This window comes from Petromyzon marinus, chromosome 13 (assembly GCF_048934315.1).
Source record: "Petromyzon marinus isolate PM22_M1 ecotype Great Lakes invasive population chromosome 13, UKy_Petmar_22M1.pri1.0, whole genome shotgun sequence".
Lineage (NCBI taxonomy): Eukaryota > Metazoa > Chordata > Hyperoartia > Petromyzontiformes > Petromyzontidae > Petromyzon > Petromyzon marinus.
Window position 1 is genome coordinate 15,685,879 of NC_133679.1, and position 21,363 is coordinate 15,707,241.

Genomic DNA, 21,363 nt, shown 5'->3' on the forward strand with positions numbered 1-21,363 from the left:
TGCGTTTGTGAGCGAGGAACACGTGTGGGGGTGATGGTGATGGTGGGGTGATGGTGATGGTGGGGTGATGGTGGGGGTGGGGTGATGGTGGGGGTGGGGTGATGGTGATGGTGGGGTGATGGTGATGGTGGGGGTGATGGTGATGGTGTGGTGATGGTGGGGTGATTGTGATGGTGGGGTGATGGTGATGGTGGGGTGATGGTGATGGTGGGGTGATGGTGGGGGTGATGGTCATGGTGAGGTGATGGTGATGGTGGGGTGATGGTGATGGTGGGGTGATGGTGATGGTGGGGGTGATGGTGATGGTGTGGTGATGGTGGGGTGATGGTGATGGTGGGGGTGATGGTCATGGTGGGGTGATGGTGGGGGTGGGGTGATGGTGATGGTGGGGTGATGGTGATGGTGGGGGTGATGGTGGGGGTGGGGTGATGGTAATAGTGGGGTGATGGTGGGGTGATGGTGATGGTGGGGTGATGGTGATGGTGGGGGTGGTGGTAATGGTGATGGTGGGGTGATGGTGATGGTGGGGGTGATGGTGATGGTGGGGTGATGGTGGGGGTGATGGTGATTGTGGGGTGATGGTGATGGTGGGGTGATGGTGATGGTGGGGTGATGGTGGGGTGATGGTGGGGTGATGGTGATGGTGGGGGTGATGGTGATGGTGGGGTGATGGTGATGGTGGGGTGATGGTGATGGTGGGGTGATGGTGGGGGTGATGGTAATGGTGATGGTGGGGTGATGGTGATGGTGGGGGTGATGGTGATGGTGGGGGTGATGGTGATGGTGGGGGTGATGGTGATGGTGGGGTGATGGTGGGGTGATGGTGATGGTGGGGGTGATGGTCATTGTGGGGTGATGGTGGGGGTGATGGTGATGGTGGGGGTGATGGTGATGGTGGGGTGATGGTGATGGTGGGGGTGATGGTAATGGTGATGGTGGGGTGATGGTGATGGTGGGGGTGATGGTGATGGTGGGGTGATGGTGGGGTGATGGTGGGGGTGATGGTAATGGTGATGGTGGGGTGATGGTGATGGTGGGGTGATGGTGATGGTGGGGGTGATGGTGGGGGTGCGGGGTGATGGTGGGGGTGATGGTGATGGTGGGGTGATGGTGCGGGTGCGGAATGATGGTGGGGGTGATGGTGGGGGTGCGGGGTGATGGTGGGGGTGATGGTGAGGGTGGTGGTGCGGGGTGATGGTGAGGGTGGTGGTGCGGGGTGATGGTGGGGGTGCGGGGTGATGGTGATGGTGGGGGTGATGATCGAGGTGATGGTGGGAATGCGGGGTGATGGTGATGGTGCGGGTGATGGTCGGGGTGATGGTGATGGTGGGGGTGATGGTCGGGGTGATGGTGGGGGTGATGGTGGGGGTGCGGGGTGATGGTGGGGGTGATGGTGATGGTGGGGGTGATGGTCGGGGTGATGGTGGGGGTGCGGAGTGATGGTGATGGTGCGGGTGATGGTGAGGGTGGTGGTGCGGATTGATGGTGGGGATGATGATGAGGGTGATGGTGGGGGTGATGGTGGGGGTTGATGGTAAGGGTGGGGGTGATGGTGAGAGTGATTGTGGGGGTGCGGGTTTATGGTGAGGGTGGGGGTGATGGTGAGTGTGGGGGTGATGGTGGGGGTGATGGTGAGGGTGATGGTGAGGGTGGGGGTGATGTTGGGGGTGATGGTGAGTGTGCGTGTGATGGTGGGGGTGATGGTGAGGGTGGGGGTGATGGTGAGGGTGGGGGTGACGGTGTGAGTGATGGTGCAGGTGATGGTGGGGGGTGATGATGGTGGCGGGTGATGATGGTGGTGTTAGACTGCACCTAGCCTGGTAGAAGCGCCGTTGTAACGTCACCGCCACTTAGTGGCGAATGGCAGTCGTTGTTGTTGATGGTGGGGGTAATGGTGGGGGTAGGGTAATGGTAGGGGAGATGGGGGGGGAGATGGTGGGAGTTGTGGTGTTGGTGGGCGTGGGGAGCAGTAGTGAAACGGTCAGTCTGCTGCGCTACGAACCCGTGTACGCAAGTTCGATTCCCGCTCACGGCCAACACCAGCGACGATCATCTGAATGGGTCCTGGGCCTCTCCTAGATCTAATCCGTCTAACATGAGCACCTGGTGCTGTGTGTAAACATCACCACTGGGGAGACAAAGGTGGCCAGGCGCGATGCTCCCACGTGTGCCGTTCAAGCCATTGCGAGTGCTCGCTCACACCACACAGCACGTGCCCCAACAGTCTGTTACAGGCTACACGGGGGGTATTTGATGGTGGGGTGATGGTAGGGGTGATGGTGGGGGTGATGGTGAGGGTGATGGTGGGGGTGATGGTGGGGTGATGGTGGGGGTGATGGTAGGGGTGGGGGTGATGGTGGGGTGATGGTGGGGGTGATGGTGGGGGTGGGGGTGATGGTAGGGGTGGGGGTGATGGTGGGGGTGATGGTGGGGTGATGGTAGGGGTGATGGTGGGGGTGATGGTGGGGTGATGGTGGGGGTGATGGTGGGGTGATGGTGGGGGTGATGGTGGGGTGATGGTAGGGGTGGGGATGATGGTAGGGGTGATGGTAGGGGTGATGGTAGGGGTGGCGGTGATGGTGGGGGTGATGGGGGGCCGTGATGGTAGGGGTGATGGTGGGGGTGATGGTGGGGGTGATGGTGGGGTGATGGTGGGGGTGATGGTAGGGGTGGGGGTGATGGGGGGCCGTGATGTTAGGGGTGATTGTGGGGGTGATGGTGGGGGTGATGGTGGAGATGATGGTAGGGGTGATGGTAGGGGTGAGGGTGATGGTGATGATGGTAGGGGTGATGGTAGGGGTGATGGTAGGGGTGATGGTGGGGATAATGGTAGGGGTGATGGTAGGGGTGAGGCTGATGGTGATGATGGTAGGGGTGATGGTAGGGGTGATGGTAGAGGTGATGGTAGGGGTGATTATCGGGGTGATGGTGGGGATAATGGTGGGGGTGATGGTAGGGGTGATGGTAGGGGTGAGGGTGATGATGGTGGGGGTGATGGTAGGGGTGAGGGTGATGGTGATGATGGTAGGGGTGATGGTAGGGGTGATGGTGGGGATAATGGTGGGGGTGATGTTAGGGGTGATGGTAGGGGTGAGCGTGATGGTGATGATGTTAGGGGTGATGGTAGGGATGATGGTGGGGATAATGGTGGGGGTGATGGTGGGGATGATGGTGGGGTGATGGTAGGGGTGATGGTAGGGGTGAGGGTGATGGGGATGATGGTGGGGGTGATGGTAGCGGTGATGGTAGGGGTGAGGGTGATGGTGATGATGGTAGGGGTGATGGTAGGGGTGATGGTGATGATGGTAGGGGTGATGGTGGGGATGATGGTGGGGGTGATGGTAGGGGTGATGGTGGGGTGATGGTGGGGATGATAGTGGGGGTGATGGTAGGGGTGATGGTAGGGGTGATGGTGGGGATGATGGTGGGGGTGATGGTAGGGGTGTGGGTGATGGTAGGGGTGATGGTAGGGGTGGGGGTGATGTTCGCGTTGAGGCTGATGATAAATTGATTCGATTCTGGGCCGTGTTCGTCTCGCACGCTCCGCTAATTGAGTCTCGTGGAGATATTCGCCCTCATTTGCATGTCAGTTGCGTAATATTTGCGTTTCATTCGAGAGAGAGAGGGAGAGGGGGAGAGGGAGAGAGACCTCGGGGCCCCCACGCGGGTGGGGGACGCCCCCCAGCGGACGAGGGGGGAAGCACCGCGGTCTCGGGGGTCTGGGACGAGACCTTGACCGAGAATGACACCCGCCTCGCCTCGCTCACCCCCTCACTCGCTCACCCCCTCACTCGCTCACCCCCCCTCGCCTCGTTGTTCTACCCCTGATGTCCCCTTCCTGGTTCCTTTCCCCTCCCTGCTCCCCCCTCCCTTCTGCCCCCTCCCTGTTCCCACTCCCTGTTCCGCCAATGGTGTCTGTGTTTTACACAGGAGAGCTATGTGTGTGTGAACAACTCTAGAGAAGTATTTATAACAGCACTTGCCCGACCAGCCTCCGCAGGCTACGCGGGGGATCTTTGTCTTTCAAGGAAACATCTGCACCGGTTCAAACATTCAGGCCCATCTGCCTACGGTCCATCGTGGGTTTAACCAGGCTGGATTGTGTGAGCAGCTCACAGATCCTTGAACGTCAGTACATAGACGTGCTGAGAACGATTGTTTAAGGGAACTTTCTACATTTAAACTATTTTATTATTAGTCCCATTATCAATGAACTCCTCCGGCAGACAAGGCTGCGTTGGCTGGGTCATGTCGTCCGCATGTTTGGCCACCGCATGGCCAAACAGCTTCTGTTTGGCGGCATAAATGGGGCTTAACGGGCGCGGCACGGGCTAGAGAAGAGATGGAGTGATGGGTGAGTGGGTGGTTGGCACGGGCTAGAGAAGAGATGGAGTGACGTGGTACAGGAGGCACGGGGCTAGTGAAGAGATGGAGTGATGTGGTACAGGAGGCACGGGCGAGAGAAGAGATGGAGTGATGTGGTACAGGAGGCACGGGCTAGAGAAGAGATGGAGTGATGTGGTACAGGAGGCACGGGCTAGAGAAGAGATGGAGTGATGGGTGAGTGGGTGGGTGGCACGGGCTAGAGAAGAGATGGAGCGACGTGGTACAGGAGGCACGTGGCTAGAGAAGAGATGGAGTGATGTGGTCCAGGAGGCACGGGCGAGAGAAGAGATGGAGTGATGTGGTACAGGAGGCACGGGCTAGAGAAGAGATGGAGTGATGTGGTACAGGAGGCACGGGCTAGAGAAGAGATGGAGCGATGTGGTACAGGAGGCACGGGCTAGTGAAGAGATGGAGTGACGTGTTACAGGAGGCACGGGCTAGAGAAGAGATGGAGTGACGTGGTACAGGAGGCACGGGGCTAGAGAAGAGATGGAGTGACGTGGTACAGGAGGCACGGGCTAGAGAAGAGATGGAGTGATGTGGTACAGGAGGCACGGGCTAGAGAAGAGATGGAGTGACGTGGTACAGGAGGCACGGGGCTAGTGAAGAGATGGAGTGATGTGGTACAGGAGGCACTTGGCTAGAGAAGAGATGGAGTGATGTGGTACAGGAGGCACGGGCTAGAGAAGAGATGGAGCGACGTGGTACAGGAGGCACGGGCTAGAGAAGAGATGGAGTAATGTGGAACAGGAGGCACGGGCTAGTGAGGAGATGGAGTGATGTGGTACAGGAGGCACGGGCTAGAGAAGAGATGGAGTGACGTGGTACAGGAGGCACGGGCTAGAGAAGAGATGGAGTGATGTGGTACAGGAGGCACGGGCTAGTGAAGAGATGGAGTGATGTGGTACAGGAGGCACGGGCTAGAGAAGAGATGGAGTGATGTGGTACAGGAGGCACGGGGCTAGAGAAGAGATGGAGTGATGTGGTACAGGAGGCACGGGCTAGAGAAGAGATGGAGTGATGTGGTACAGGAGGACGTGGAGCTGAGTGGACCTGCCAATGCCTGGTACCAGCGGTGTCATGATCGGCCTCTATGGAGGAGGCAGTCATCCCTCCAACAATAGCGGAGGGTGGAAAAGCGACGCTCACAATAACGGGCGGAGCGCTGGGCGGATAAAACGAAGCAACTTTGCACTATGGGGGGCACAGATGGGTCAGTCTTCCAGTCATCTCAGCCAATCAACCCATGGCACCTGCTGGGTCTGTTCCGTGACCTCCCGTCAGCGAACCTTTCACGCTTCACGTGGCTTCAAAGTGCACCTCGCCTGGCACAAACGCCGTGGTGACGTCACCGCTACGTCACCACGGCGTGGTGTTGTTGTTTTGTGTGTTGCAGTGGCGACCGCGCTGACCTGCAAACCAGGCCACCTGAATTCGATGTCTACGGCCAGCGTCAGTGGCGAATATCTGAACCATACTCTGACCCAGTTCTTGGCCTTACCGAGGTCGAATTGAGCCTGAAACGAGTAGGCGGTGCAGTGTGTAAACATGGACACTGTGTGGGGGGAATACAGGCGGCATGGTGTTGCTTCACACCACCCCCGCGTGTGACGTCTCGGGTTATGAGGTGCTCGCAAACAGTACTTGCCCCAAACAGCCGATAAATCGCGAGTTACCTGGGGCTTGTAAAGGGGCCCTAACCTCGCGTTCTTCACGCGTGAGATCCTCACCACCTTGGCTCATGGTGACTGTTCCCGTGATCTTTACTCACGGATTCCTGATCTTACAGTGAGAGAAAAAAAGTATTTGATCCCCTGCTGATTTTGTACGTTTGCCCACTGACAAAGAAATTATCAGTCTTTAATTTTAATGGTAGGTTTATTTGAACAGTGAGAGACAGAATAACAACAAAAAAATCCAGAAAAACGCATGTCAAAAATGTTATCAATTGATTTGCATTTTAATGAGGGAAATAAGTATTTGACCCCTCTGCAAAACAAGACTTAGTACTTGGTGGCAAAACCCTTGTTGGCAATCACAGAGGTCAGACGTTTCTTGTAGTTGGCCACCAGGTTTGCACACATTTTAGGAGGGATTTTGTCTCACTCCTCTTTGCAGATCTTCTCCAAGTCATTAAGGTTTCGAGGCTGACGTTTGGCAACTCGAACCTTCAGCTCCCTCCACAGATTTTCTATGGGATTAAGGTCTGGAGACTGGCTAGGCCACTCCAGGACCTTAATGTGCTTCTTCTTGAGCCACTCTTTTGTTGCCTTGGCCGTGTGTTTTGGGTTATTGTCATGCTGGAATACCCATCCACGACCCATTTTCAATGCCCTGGCTGAGGGAAGGAGGTTCTTACCCAAGATTTGACGGTACATGGCCCCGTCCATCGTCCCTTTGATGCGGTGAAGTTGCCCTGTCCCCTTAGCAGAAAAACACCCCCAAAGCATAATGTTTCTACCTCAATGTTTGACGGTGGGGATGGTGTTCTTGGGGTCATAGGCAGCATTCGTCCTCCTCCAAACACGGCGAGTTGAGTTGATGCCAAAGAGCTCCATTTTGGTCTCATCTGACATTTTCACCCGGTTGTCCTCTGAATCATTCAGATGTTCATTGGCAAACTTCATACGGGCATGTATGTGCTTTCTTGAGCAGGGGGACCTTGTGGGCGCTGCAGGATTTCAGTCCTTCACGGCGTAGTGTTACCAATTGTTTTCTTGGTGACTATGGTCCCAGCTGCCTTGAGATCATTGACAAGATCCTCCTGTGTAGTTCTGGGCTGATTCCTCACCGTTCTCATGATCATTGCAACTCCACGAGGTGAGATCTTGCATGGAGCCCCAGACCGAGGGAGATTGACAGTTCTTTTGTGTTTCTTCCATTTGCGAATAATCGCACCAACTGTTGTCACCTTCTCACCAAGCTGCTTGGCAATGGTCTTGTAGCCCATTCCAGCCTTGTCTACGTCTACAATCTTGTCCCTGACATCCTTGGAGAGCTCTTTGGTCTTGGCCATGGTGGAGAGTTTGGAATCTGATTGATTGATTGCTTCTGTGGACAGGTGTCTTTTATACAGGTAACAAGCTGATATTAGGAGCACTCCCTTTAAGAGCGTGCTCCTAATCTCAGCTCGTTACCTGTATAAAAGACATCTGGGAGCCAGAAATCTTTCTGATTGAGATGGGGTCAAATACTTATTTCCCTCATTAAAATGCAAATCAATTTATAACATTATTGACATACGTTTTTCTGGATTTTTGTTGTTGTTATTCTTTCTCTCACTGTTCAAATAAACCTACCATTAAAATTATAGACTGATCGTTTCTTTGTCAGTGGGCAAACGTACAAAATCAGTAGGGGATCAAATACTTTTTTCCCTCACTGTATCGTGTTGAGGAACCAGACACTGTGGTCAACAACAACCACCACCACCACACTGTGGTCAACAACCACCACCATAATGTGGTCAACCACTACACTGTGGTCAACCACCACCACCACACTGTGGTCAACAACTACCACCACCATACTGTGGTCAACCACCACACTGTGGTCAACCACCACCACCACATTGTGGTCAACAACCACCACTACACTGTGGTCAACAACCACCACCACCACACTGTGGTCAACCACCACCACCATACTGTGGTCAACCACCACCACCACACTGTGGTCAACCACCACCACACTGTGGTCAACAACCACCACCACCACACTGTGGTCAACCACCATCACCACCACACTGTAGTCAACCACCACTACCATACTGTGGTCGACCACCACCACACTGCAGATCACAACAACACAACCACCTACCGCCTAAGTCACCCACTCCCACACCGACTCGACCATTCACCCACCACTCATAGTCACCCACTCATAGTCACTCACTCATAGTCACCCACTCATAGTCACCCACTCACCACACTGCATGTCACCTCACTTCTCTCTCTGCTTCTTCCCGCGCACAGCTCCAATGGGAAATTCTCTCCTCCCAATATCGCCTCACCGTCATAACCTCGCTCAATTAAATAAGTAATATTCAAAATTAACTTTTTGTAAACCACGCTTTTAATGAAATGTACCGTACTAGTAATAGCTTGCCACAACGTAATGGACTGTGGTGATTTACAGCCAACATCAGTTGAGAGTGGACAATTAGACCCAAGCCGAAACATAACTTATAAAAAATGTTTTAAAATGTTTTTTTAATATATTTTTATGATAGAATTGTCATTGTCATCAGTATGCCATAAGTATACCAAGTTTGCAGTCGATACCACATTGGGAAGTGGGTTAAAATTGAGTTACAAGATTTGAGGATACAACAACAGACAGAGTGAGTTAATAAAAAGCGTGTAATAATAATAACGACGTGTCGCACTCTTTATCTGTTACAACTTCAATATCGCTGCTGTCGGGGGCGCTGTGCTCAGCAAACTGTTACGATCATCACCTCGCTCGAATCAAGACGCGCGTTACACTCGTTTCCATGGCGACGTCCGTATCAGTGCTGTTTGTCGCTGTCCTTTGAACGTTGTGGGCCACGTGCCCTCTCCTTAGTAACCCAGTGGGAATGAAGCCCCCCACCCCACCCCACCCACCCACGTGTCTGCTGCTCTCTGTGAAGAATTGGAGACTCTGTAGAAGATCATCGGGTGAGGTTGTTGTTACGAGCTGGGGAAAGAGGCGAGGGGGCTGATGGGTAATTGCTGTCAGCGGGCACCATGCTGACACGCAAAGACAAAGACCCCCCCGTATAGCCTTGAGCCGCCTGTTAGGGCGAGCGCTATTAGCGAACACCTATAATTAGCGGCAAGGCACACGAGGAGGTGGGTGGCCAGTATCACGCTCGACCGCCTTTGTCTCCCCAGTGGCGATGTTTACACACCGCACGAGGTACTCATTTGAGGCTGAGTCGACCTAGGGGAGGTCCAGAACCGATTCAGATAATCGTTATTGATGGTGTTGGCCATGAGCGGGAATTGAACTCGGGTAGCCGGGTTGGCAGCGCAGCGCAGCGCGCTAACCGCTACACTACCACTCGCACACACGGACTGACACACACAGACTGAGACAAAGACAAAGATCCCCCGTATAGCCTTAACAGACTGTAGGGGCAAGTGCTGTTAGCGAGCACCTATGAAGGCCGGAACGGTACACGAGGGGGTGGGTGGCCAGCACCACGCCCGACCGCCTTTGTCTCCCTAGTGGCAATGTTTACACACGCACCAGGTACTCATTTGAGGCTGAGTCGACACACACACAGACTGACACACACACAGACTGACACACAGACTGAGACACACACACGGACTGACACACACACAGACTGACACACGCACAAACTGACACACACACAGACTGACACACACACAGACTGAGACACACACACGGACTGACACACACACAGACTGACACACACACAAACTGACACACAGACTGACACACACACACGGACTGACAGACACACAGACTGAGACACACACACGGACTGACACACAGACTGACACACACACAGACTGACACACAGACTGACACACACACAGACTGACACACAGACTGACACACACACAGACTGACACACACACACGCCCCAGTGCTGGCCCCGGACCATGTACTCCTGCCTACACACGTGCAGCGGGGGGCGGGGGATATGAGGGGGCCCAGTGGGGGGGGGGGGGGGTAGACCACCTACAGCGCTACCACAACACACAGACACAGCAACACACATACATACCACGCACACACACAGACACAGCAACACGCATACATACCACGCACACACACAGACACAGCAACATACATATATACCACAACAACAACCACCACCATTCGCCACTAAGTAGCGGTGACGTCACCACGACGCTTGTGCCAGGCCATGTGCACCTTGAGGCCACGTGAAGTGTCGAACGCCCGCTGGCAAGAGGTCACGGGGCAGACCCAGGTGCCATGGGTCGACTGACTGAGATGACTGGCTGATGCACCACCTGTGCCCCCTACTGTGCCAACCTGCTGTGCTTTAGCCACCCGGCGCTCCGGTCGTTGTTGTGAGCGTCGCTCCTCCGCCCTCCGTTGTTGTTGGAAGGCGACTGTCTCCAACTGCCCAGTAGCGTCCTTCACGAGCCTCCTCCACAGAGGCCGATCTTGACACCGCTGGTACCAGTCATCGGCAGGTCCACTCAGCTCCACGTCCTCCTGTACCACATCACTCCATCTCTTCTCTAGCCCGTGCCGCGCCCGTTTAGCCCCCTCCATCCGGCCGAACAAAAAGCTATTTCGGCATGTGGTGGCTGGGCATGCGGGCTACATGACCCAGCCAACGCAGCCTTGCCTGCCGGAGGAGCTCACCGATGGGACCTTGCCCAGATCTTTCAAGGATTTGTGAGCTCCTCACACAATCCAGCCTGGTTAAACCCAGGATGGATCGTAGGCAGGCTAGCCTAAATGTTTCTAACCGGTGAAGATGTTCCATTAGGGGGGTCCACGTTTCGCAAGCGTAGGGAATGGAGGGAATGACCGAGACCGAGAAGACCTGAAGCTTAGTGCAGAGCGACAGACCAGGTAGCTTCCACACAGCGTTACGCAACCGATGAAAAGATATTGCCGCTCGACTGATTCGGAGTGAGACCTCTGCTGTTAAACTGGAGCCGGTCATAAGAACACTGCCCAGGTATGGGAAACTCTTCACTCTCTCCACAACTACTCCATCACCGATTTGGAGTTGTGGGGGTGGAGTGTCCGATGGTACAAAATACCCAGGCAGATGCTTAGTTTTGGTGGGCTGATGGTAAGTCCCCATCTCTTAGGGGCACGCTCCAGTCTCAGCAGCAGCGTCTCCAACTCCTCCTCTGAATTAGCAGCTATTACCAAATCATCGGCATACATAACGTGGTTGAGCAATAGGGAGCCATCCCTTGATTGCACCCAGGCATCGATCAGCCTCCCAATTATATCTGTACCAAATAGAGATTCCCCCGGTACAGCTATTGAAGGCTTCACGAACTACGTGGTCAAAATAGATGTTAAATAATGTGGGAGCCAGAGGACATCCCTGTCGCACCCCAAGGTGTACAGGGAATGGCTCTGACTCCCGGCCACGTAGTTTTACCCGGGCCCGCTCACCATCATGAAGGTCCTTAATGATCGTGAGCAGAGGGTCAGGGACTCCAAAAGCACGAAGAACAACCCAGAGCCCAGGCCTACTGATGGTATCATAGGCCTTGATCAGGTCAATAAAGCAGAGATGTAATTCCCTACACCTCTGCTGTAGCAGACGGACGGAAAATATGGCATCTGTGCAGGACCGCCCTTTCCTGAAACCGCACTGGGGCTCCGCAAGCCTTTCCTCAGCGTGCCTGGCAAGGCGACGTTGAATAATCCTTGCCAGGACCTTTCCCGGCACACTGAGAAGTGAGATGCCCCTGTACTTGTTAAAGTCTGTGCGGTCCCCCTTCTTAAAGAGGGGGACCACCAGGGCATCCTTCCAATCCTGTGGAACCCATCCAGTGGTCCAGACTGTTGTTACGATGTCATATAGGGCAGTCTGTGCACAAACGCCACCCTCCCTCAGAATTTCGCTTGGGAGATCATCTCTGCCCGGTGCCTTTCCTGGTCTCAGACTCCGGATCGCTTTCATTACTTCCTCAACAGATGGCACCTCAGCCAGCCACTCACAGGGGGTGACTTCTAATATTTGAGGCACTCAGCCTCAGCAGGGTCATCCCCACTTTGTACCACGATGTTTCCCTGGCTGAGGGATTTCCCCTCCCCCAGGACCTCACAGAAATGGTCAGCAAATCTGCAAACCTGTTCCTGGGGGTCGGAGATTGGATCACCGTTTTTTCCCCTAATGATGGTAATAGGTGTGGCGCTGCAGGTTACTTTTTTCATGGAGTTAAATAGAGATTTGTGATCGCGGACCACTGAGGCAGACTTCATCTCCTCAGCAACCTGCAACCACCACCCATCCTTGCAGTGCCTCACGGCTCTCCGAACCTCCGAGCGAAGGCTGCTGTAAGCCTCCTCATTCTCTGACGTGGGATTCTGTAGCCGATGACAGTGGGCCTGTCGCTTTTTCTCAACTATCCTGAACACCTCCTCTGTCAGCCAGGGTCTCTGGGGAGGTCTGGACCGCGTACCCAAAGCAGCCATTGCAGCTGCATGAGTCACAGTCCTAAACCTCGGCCATTTACCCTCGACATCAGGAGGAGTGTGGGACGATGCCAACCCCAGCCGCAAACGATGATGTTTCTCGCTTGCAACTTTCATCAGATAACTGCGCATCTCACAGATGATTAGTCGATGGTCAGAGGGCAGATCAGCTCCACGGTAGGTCTTGGTGTCAAGGACATGGGCTCGCACCCGCAGGTCCGTCACTATGTAGTCCAGCAGATGTTCTTGCTTGGACCCGGCATGCATCCATGATGTTGTGTGGATGCGCCGATGCCGGAACATCGTGTTGGTAATTACAAGCTTATGGGCTGTACAAAAATCTACCGTTGTTATTGAGCTGATCTGGCCCATGCCCTCCAATCACTCCAAACCAGGTGCCAGCATCATGACCAACTCGGGCATTGAAGTCACCCAACAAGATGACTATCCCGAGGGGCCACTTTGGCCAGCACCTGTGACAGGAGGTCATAGAAAGCATCTGACTCATCGGCTTTGCCTGCATCCCTCCACGGATGTTCGTCTTCGGTGGGGGCATAAGTAACCACGACCACCACTCCTCGCCTCCGGTTGATGGGAAGGCGAGCCCAAAGTAGCCTGGGGCTTACAGCTTCCCACACCTCACCGCCACGCTCCCACGCCATTATTTTGTTCAAAAGAAGAGCCACACCCTGTTGTTTGGCAGTCTGCTGCCCCGAGAAGAGGACTGTCCACCCCTCATGGTGGCAGGAGCCAGAACGGGTCCACCGGACCTCCTGAATGCCACAGAGATCCAGGCGGTACCGGTCCAGCTCCCCACGCACACACACACACAGCAACACACATACATACCACGCACACACTGACACAGCAACACACATACATACGAAAAAACAAAGATAAAAACAAAGATCAACACAACAACACAAACACAACACAAACACAAAACACACACAACACACACACAACACAAACACAACACACACACAACACACACACACACAACACACACACAACAAACACAACACACACACACAACACACACACAACACACATACAACACACACACAACACACACACAACACCCACACACAACACACATACACAACACACACACACAACACAAACACAACACAAACACAACACACACAACACACACAACACACACACAGCACACGCGCAGCACACACACACCACACACACAGCACAAACACAACACACACACCACACACACAACACACACAACACACACACAACACAGACACAGCAACACACATACATACCACGCACACACACACACCCACATACCACATGCCACTCACTTAAATCACAAAGCACCCGCTCCATCCTCACCACTCACCACGCGTACACTCCGATCCATCCTAACCACTGAAAGACAAAGATGCCCCGTATAACCTTTAACCGACTGTCGGGGCAAGTGCTGTTAGCGGCACACGAGGGAGTTGATGTGCCCACCACGCCCGGCCGCCTTTGTATCCCCAGTACTGATGTTTACACACTGCACCGGGTATTTAATTTAAGGTCGAATCGACCTAGGGGAGGCTCGTGACCGGCTCATGTATAACTCGTCACTGAACTCGAGTAGTCGACAGGGTTCATAGTGCAGTGAGCTAACTGCTAATCAGCGCGCCACCACTCCCCACGGCACCCCACACGCACCCAGCACCCCCCCTCCCCCTTGGCCCTCGCTCCGCTCGCTGCTCTCACTCCGCTGCGCAGATGCACGAGGAGGAGGAGGAGGAGTGGAGGAGCAGGTGAGACGACGACGAGGATCAGAAGAAGAAGACGAGGAGAAGGAGGAGGAGGAGGAAGAAGGAGGAGGAGGAGAAAGGGGGAGAGGAAGAGGCGCTGCCGCGGTCCAAACGGGGTCCCGAAAGCGATCGGGGGGTCGTTCGTGAAACTCCGTGACTCGATAAACCTCTGCTCCGTCTCCCTCTTAGAGGGTCCCCTTCTTCTGACAGGGCCACCCGTCAACCTCGCTCCTACAGGACCCTTCTCTCCCTCCTACAGGGACCCCTGTCTCGCTCCTACAGGGAACCCCCACGTCTCCCTCCTACAGGGACCCCTCTCTCCCTCCTACAGGGACCCCTGTCTCGCTCCTACAGGGAACCCCCACGTCTCTATCCTACAGGGACCCCTCTCTCCCTCCTACAGGGACCCCTGTCTCGCTCCTACCGGAACCCCCACGTCTCCCTCCGACAGGGAGCCCCCCATCCCCTGGCCAGGATGCGCTCTCTGCTCCCCCTGTTCGCGCCGCTGCTGCTGCTCGGAATCGCGTGGGGGGCCCGCGCCCCCAAGCACTACACGAACCGCTGGGCCGTGAGCATCGAGGGGGGCCCGGCTGAGGCGCAACGACTAGCGGATAAGCACGGGTTCGTGAACCTGGGGCAGGTGAGTGGGGACGGGGGGGGGGGGTGTCCCGTGTGCCGTGCCGGACTAACCGAACGTGTCCCAACAGACTTTTGGGCTGTACGGGGGACCTTTGTCTTTAGATGGGGATAAAGGTGTCTGTAGGATAGGTGTGTGTGGGACAGGTGTGCGTTGGACAGGTGTATGTGGGACAGGTGTGTGTGTGTAACAGGTGTGTGTGTGTGGGACAGGTGTGCGTTGGACAGGTGTGTGTGGGACAGGTGTGTGTGGGACAGGTGTGTGTGACAGGTGTGTGTGACAGGTGTGTGTGTGTGACAGGTGTGTGTGTGGGACAGGTGTGTGTGTGACAGGTGTGTGTGGGACAGGTGTGTGTGGGACAGGTGTGTGACAGGTGTGTGTGTGACAGGTGTGTGTGTGTGTGTGACAGGTGTGTGTGTGCGTGTGACAGGTGTGTGTGTGGGACAGGTGTGTGACAGGTGTGTGTGTGTGACAGGTGTGTGTGTGACAGGTGTGTGTGTGTGTGTGACAGGTGTGTGTGTGTAACAGGTGTGTGTGCGTGTGACAGGTGTGTGTGTGGGACAGGTGTGTGACAGTTGTGTGTGTGTGACAGATCTGTGTGGGACAGGTGTGCGTTGGACAGGTGTGTGTGTGACAGGTGTGTGTGTAACAGGTGTGTGTGCGGGACAGGTGTGTGTGGGACAGGTGTGTGTGTGTAACAGGTGTGTGTGCGGGACAGGTGTGTGTGTGTAACAGGTGTGTGTGTGTGTGACAGGTGTGTGTGTGTAACAGGTGTGTGTGTGGGACAGGTGTGTGTTTGGGACAGGTTGTGGGGGTGGGACAAGTGTGTGGGACAGGTGTGTGTGTGTGACAGGTGTGTGTGTGACAAGTGTGTGTGTAACAGGTGTCTGGGGAGTGGTAGTGTAGCGGATAGCGCGCTGCGCTCCGAACCCAACTCCAGTGGCAATTATCTGAACCGGTACTGGGCCTCCCCTAGGTCAACTCAGCCTCAATTGAGTACCTGGTGCGGGGTGTATAAACAGGTGTGTGTAGGACAGGTATATGTGTGTGGGGGACAGGTGTGTGTGTGTGGGACACGTGTGTGGCACAGGTGTGTGGCACAGGTGTGTGTATGAGACAGAGCTAACCTGGGTGCCCCCCCTCCTCCGTGCTTCCACCTCAGATCGGATCCCTTGACGGCTTCTACCACTTCCACCGCGGTCACGTGATGCGGCGCTCCGCCCTCCCCTCCCACGGCCCCCACCTCTTCCTGCGCGCAGAGCCCCAGGTAAGGGGGGTGTGGGGGGTGGGGTGTGGGGGTGAGGTGTGGGGGGTGTGGGGGTGAGGTGTGGGGGGTGCGGTGAGGTGTGGGGGGTGTGGGGGTGAGGTGTGGAGGGTGGGGTGTGGGGGTGAGGTGTGGGGGGTGAGGTGAGGTGTGGAGGGTGTGGTGAGTGAGGTGTGGGGGGTGAGGTGTGGAGGGTGTGGTGAGTGAGGTGTGGGGGGTGAGGTTAGGGGGGTGAGGTGAGGGGGGTGAGGCGTCAGGGCAAGGAGTTGAGGGGATAGAGGGGAGGGGGGCGTGGGGTGAGGGGTTGGAGAGGGGAGGGGTGTGGGGGGTGAGGGGTTGGTGTGGACGAGGGGGAACTGAGGGTATGAGATGGGTGGAGGTGTGGGGGTGAGAGTCTGGGGGTCTGAGGGGGGTGTTATGTGTGAGGTCGGGCTGTGATGAGGGGGCCTGAAGGGAGGTGGTGGTGGAGTGTGGGGGTGGGGGTGAGGTGGGGGTCTGTGCCGCCTCACACCACCACCACTGCCCCCCCCCCCCACCAGGTGAAGTGGATGCAGCAGCAGACGGTGAAGCGGCGCGTGAAGCGTGACCTCGACTCCGGCAGCGACCCCACGGCCTTCAACGACCCCAAGTGGCCGTACATGTGGTACATGGTGAGTTGGGCGGGTGAGGTATACAGGTGTGGTACACAGGTGTGGTACACAGGTGAGGTATACAGGTGTGGTACATGGTGAGTTGGGCGGGTGAGGTACATAGGTGTGGCACACAGGTGTGGTATACAGGTGTAGTACACAGGTGAGGTATACAGGTGTGGTACATGGTGAGTTGGGCGGGTGAGGCATACAGGTGTGGTACACAGGTGAGGTACACAGGTGAGGTATACAGGTGTGGTACATGGTGAGTTGGGCGGGTGAGGTACATAGGTGTGGCACACAGGTGTGGTATACAGGTGTAGTACACAGGTGAGGTATACAGGTGTGGTACATAGGTGAGGTATACAGGTGTGGTACACAGGTGTGGTATACAGGTGTGGTACATGGTGAGTTGGGCGGGTGAAGCATACAGGTGTGGTACACAGGTGTGGTACACAGGTGTGGTACACAGGTGAGGTATACAGGTGTGGTACACAGGTGAGTTGGGCGGGTGAGGCATACAGGTGTGGTACACAGGTGAGGTATACAGGTGTGGTATACAGGTGAGGTATACAGGTGTGGTACACAGGTGAGGCATGCAGGTGTGGTAAACTGGTGAGGTACACAGGTGCAGTATACAGGTGAGGTACACAGGTGATGTATATAGGTGCGGTACACAGGTGTGGTATACAGGTGCGGTACACAGGTGAGGTACAGGGCTGAGAGGAGGCGCGGTTGCCGCTTGTTGGAGCTGCATACGCTGTGCGCTGCACAGGGGCAGCTGCCGCCGGGGGTTCCCCTGGGCGAGAGGTCTGCCGAGAGCTGCGAAGGGTGGACAGCGCAGTCCAAATGTTAAGCGATTGTCATTACCCAGAGAGTCTGAACGAGTCTCAAGACTCCTCTTTAGGAGGGTCCTGCCAACTGTTCACGGTACTAGCGGGCGATGTTGCTGCTCCTGCTGCTGCGTGATCCCGATTGAGTGCTTGGCAGGAGCTTGTTCAGCGATTGGGGACGTGGTTTGGCCGATGCCAGTTCCACGGTGTTTGTGGGTTTAGCTACGGGGTGAGGAGGAAACCGGAGAAGCCGGAGGAAACCCATGCGGGACAGGGGGAGGACACGTGCACTGCACACGGAGAGGCGGCGCCTGGGTCGAGAATTGAACCCAGGGGCCTCTTGTAGTGGTCCGCGATCGTCACCACTGCGCTGCCAACGCCCGGCCGCCCATGTGATGATGATGGTTATGGTGGTGATGACGATGATCATGGTGATTGTCGTGGTGATGGTGTGTTTGTGTGTGGGGAGCGGTGGCGCAACAGTTAGCGCACAGCGCTACGAACTCACTGACCCGAGTTCGGTCCTGGGCCTCCCTTTGGATCGATTCTGGGGAGACAAAGGTGGCCGGGCGTGTTTCCGACCACCACCCCCCCCCCCCCCCCCCCCCGTGTACCGTTCCGGCCTTCATAGGTGCTTGCTAACAGTCTGTTCAAGCTATAGGAGGCATCTTTGTCTTTGTTGCGGGTAGCACTGCGAGGAGGGGGCTGCCCACTGCCGGCCGGACATGGGCGTGGGGGGCGCGTGGAGGCGCGGGTTCACGGGGAAGGGGGTGGTGATCACCATCCTGGACGATGGCATCGAGCGGACCCACCCGGACCTTCAGCAGAACTACGTGAGCGACGGGGACACCACCATCACCACCACCGTCACCATCACCGTCACCACCATCACCACTGTCACCACCACCGTCACCACCACCATCACCACCACCGTCACCACCACCATCACCGTCACCACCACCATCACCACCACCGTCACCACCACCATCACCACCATCACCACCGTCACCACCACCATCACCACCATCACCACCACCACCACCACCATCACCACCACCGTTACCACCACCGTCACCACCATCACCACTGTCACCACCACCGTTACCACCGTCACCACCACCATCACCACCACCATCACCACCGTCACCACCGTCACCACCACCACCGTCACCACCATCACCACCGTCACCACCACCACCGTCACCACCATCACCATCGTCACCACTCCCATCACCACCGTCACCACCACCACCATCACCACCATCACCACCGTCACCACCGTCACCACCACCACCATCACCACCACCATCACCACCGTCACCACCGTCACCACCACCACCGTCACCACCATCACCACCGTCACCACCACCACCGTCACCACCATCACCATCGTCACCACTCCCACCACCACCGTCACCACCATCACCATCGTCACCACTCCCATCACCACCGTCACCACCACCACCATCACCACCATCACCACCGTCACCACCACCACCGTCACCACCACCATCACCACCGTCACCACCACCATCACCACCACCACCGTCACCACCACCATCACCACCACCAACACCACCGTCACCACCACCATCACCACCACCATCACCGTCACCACCACCATCACCACCATCACCACCGTCACCACCACCATCACCACCGTCACCACCATCACCACCACTATCACCACCATCACCACCGTCACCACCATCACCACCGTCACCACCATCACCATCACCACCACCATGACCACCACCGTCACTTCCACCATGATCAGTGCCGTCATCACCATCACCACTGTCACCACCACCACCATGACCACCACCGTCACCACCACCATCATCGTTCCCATCAAGAATGACACTATGTAACACAATTGTTGTTCCTGGGTAGTAAGTGTTATTTCTTAATTGCTTGTGCCTCAAAAGTACAGAGAATGGCTATTATTTTATTATTATTCCCCACAAACTTTGCTTTTGTGACCAGGACAGTGATATTTATAAAAATTTACATAATTTAGATGAGAAGACGGGCGAATTTGTGTCTTTTCGTTCACATAAAGTCAGAAAACAACAACATATGAATCAAAATGAACATGTATTTACACTAAAGTCAAAGATTTAGACGTGAGTATTTTTTCGAGATTGTTCCTCCCCACAGAGAAGTCTGTCTGCTGTGGCCAGTCCCGCCTCTGGTAGTGCGCCTTGGTGTCTACATCTTTTGTAGTCATGTTTGTATTACTTTAGGTCGATTTCAAAATATCACTGTTCTGGTCACAAAAGCAAAGTTTGTAAGGAATAATAATAAAATAATAGCCATTCTCTGTACTTTTGAGGCACAAGCAATTAGGAAATAACACTTAGTACCCGGGGACAACAATGTTTTTGTTACACAGTGTAATCCATCATCATAATCACCACCAATATCGCCATCCCCGTCACTACCCGGTGCTGACCCCCCCGCCCCCCCAGGACCCCGCCGCGAGCTATGACGTCAACGGCAACGACTGGGACCCCATGCCGAGATACGACGCCAACAACGAGAACAAGTGAGGGGTCACGGGGTCGCGGGGTCACGGTTCGCGGTGGCAGTCCCTGTCGGGATCACGATACAAAGGTCACGAGTTCGCATCACGGGGTCAAAAAACGGGGTCACGGGGTCACGATTCTGGGTCACCCCCCCCCGCCCTCCCCAGGCACGGCACGCGCTGCGCGGGAGAAGTGGCGGCCACGGCGAACAACTCGCAGTGCACTGTGGGAATCGCGTACCACGCCCGCATCGGAGGTGCCCCGCCACCACCAGCAACATCACCACTACCACCATCATCGACATTAACACGATCAATACCATCACCAACAACATCTCCACTACCACCATCATCGACATTAACACGATCAATACCATCACCAACAACATCACCACTACCACCATCATCGACATTAACACGATCAATACCATCACCAACAACATCACCACTACCACCATCATCGACATTAACACGATCAATACCATCACCAACAACATCACCACTACCACCATCATCGACATTAAAACGATCAATACCATCACCAACAACATCACCACTACCACCATCATCGACATTAACACGATCAATACCATCACCAACAACATCACCACTACCACCATCATCGACATTAACACGATCAATACCATCACCAACAACATCACCACTACCACCATCATCGACATTAACACGATCAATACCATCACCAACAACATCACCACTACCACCACCATCAACATTAACACGATCAATACCATCACCAACAACATCACCACTACCACCATCATCGACATTAACACGATCAATACCATCACCAACAACATCACCACTACCACCATCATCGACATTAACACGATCAATACCATCACCAACAATATCACCACTACCACCATCATCGACATTAACACGATCAATACCATCACCAACAACATCACCACTACCACCATCATCGACATTAACACGATCAATACCATCACCAACAACATCACCACTACCACCATCATCGACATTAACACGATCAATACCATTACCAACAACATCACCACTACCACCATCATCGACATTAACACGATCAATACCATCACCAACAACATCACCACTACCACCATCATCGACATTAACACGATCAATACCATCACCAACAACATCACCACTACCACCACC

The 21,363-nt window shown here is 55.1% G+C and overlaps 1 protein-coding gene across 3 annotated transcripts in view; it reads left to right on the forward strand.

The window, feature by feature from the left end:
* The first annotated feature begins 14,155 nt into the window (after window positions 1-14,155).
* LOC116942149 (proprotein convertase subtilisin/kexin type 6-like) overlaps window positions 14,156-21,363 on the forward strand; it is a 71,814-nt gene continuing 64,606 nt past the window's right edge. Inside the window, exons 1-6 of one of the 3 annotated variants that reach the window (XM_076066909.1) lie at window positions 14,156-14,952; window positions 16,112-16,216; window positions 16,753-16,863; window positions 18,365-18,508; window positions 20,147-20,223; window positions 20,371-20,459. In XM_076066909.1, the coding sequence (XP_075923024.1) occupies window positions 14,788-14,952; window positions 16,112-16,216; window positions 16,753-16,863; window positions 18,365-18,508; window positions 20,147-20,223; window positions 20,371-20,459 (691 nt within the window). In that variant the 5' untranslated portion in view covers window positions 14,156-14,787. The remainder of the gene's footprint in view (window positions 14,953-16,111; window positions 16,217-16,752; window positions 16,864-18,364; window positions 18,509-20,146; window positions 20,224-20,370; window positions 20,460-21,363) is intronic. The other 2 variants (XM_076066910.1, XM_076066911.1) reach the window with 2 other exon arrangements.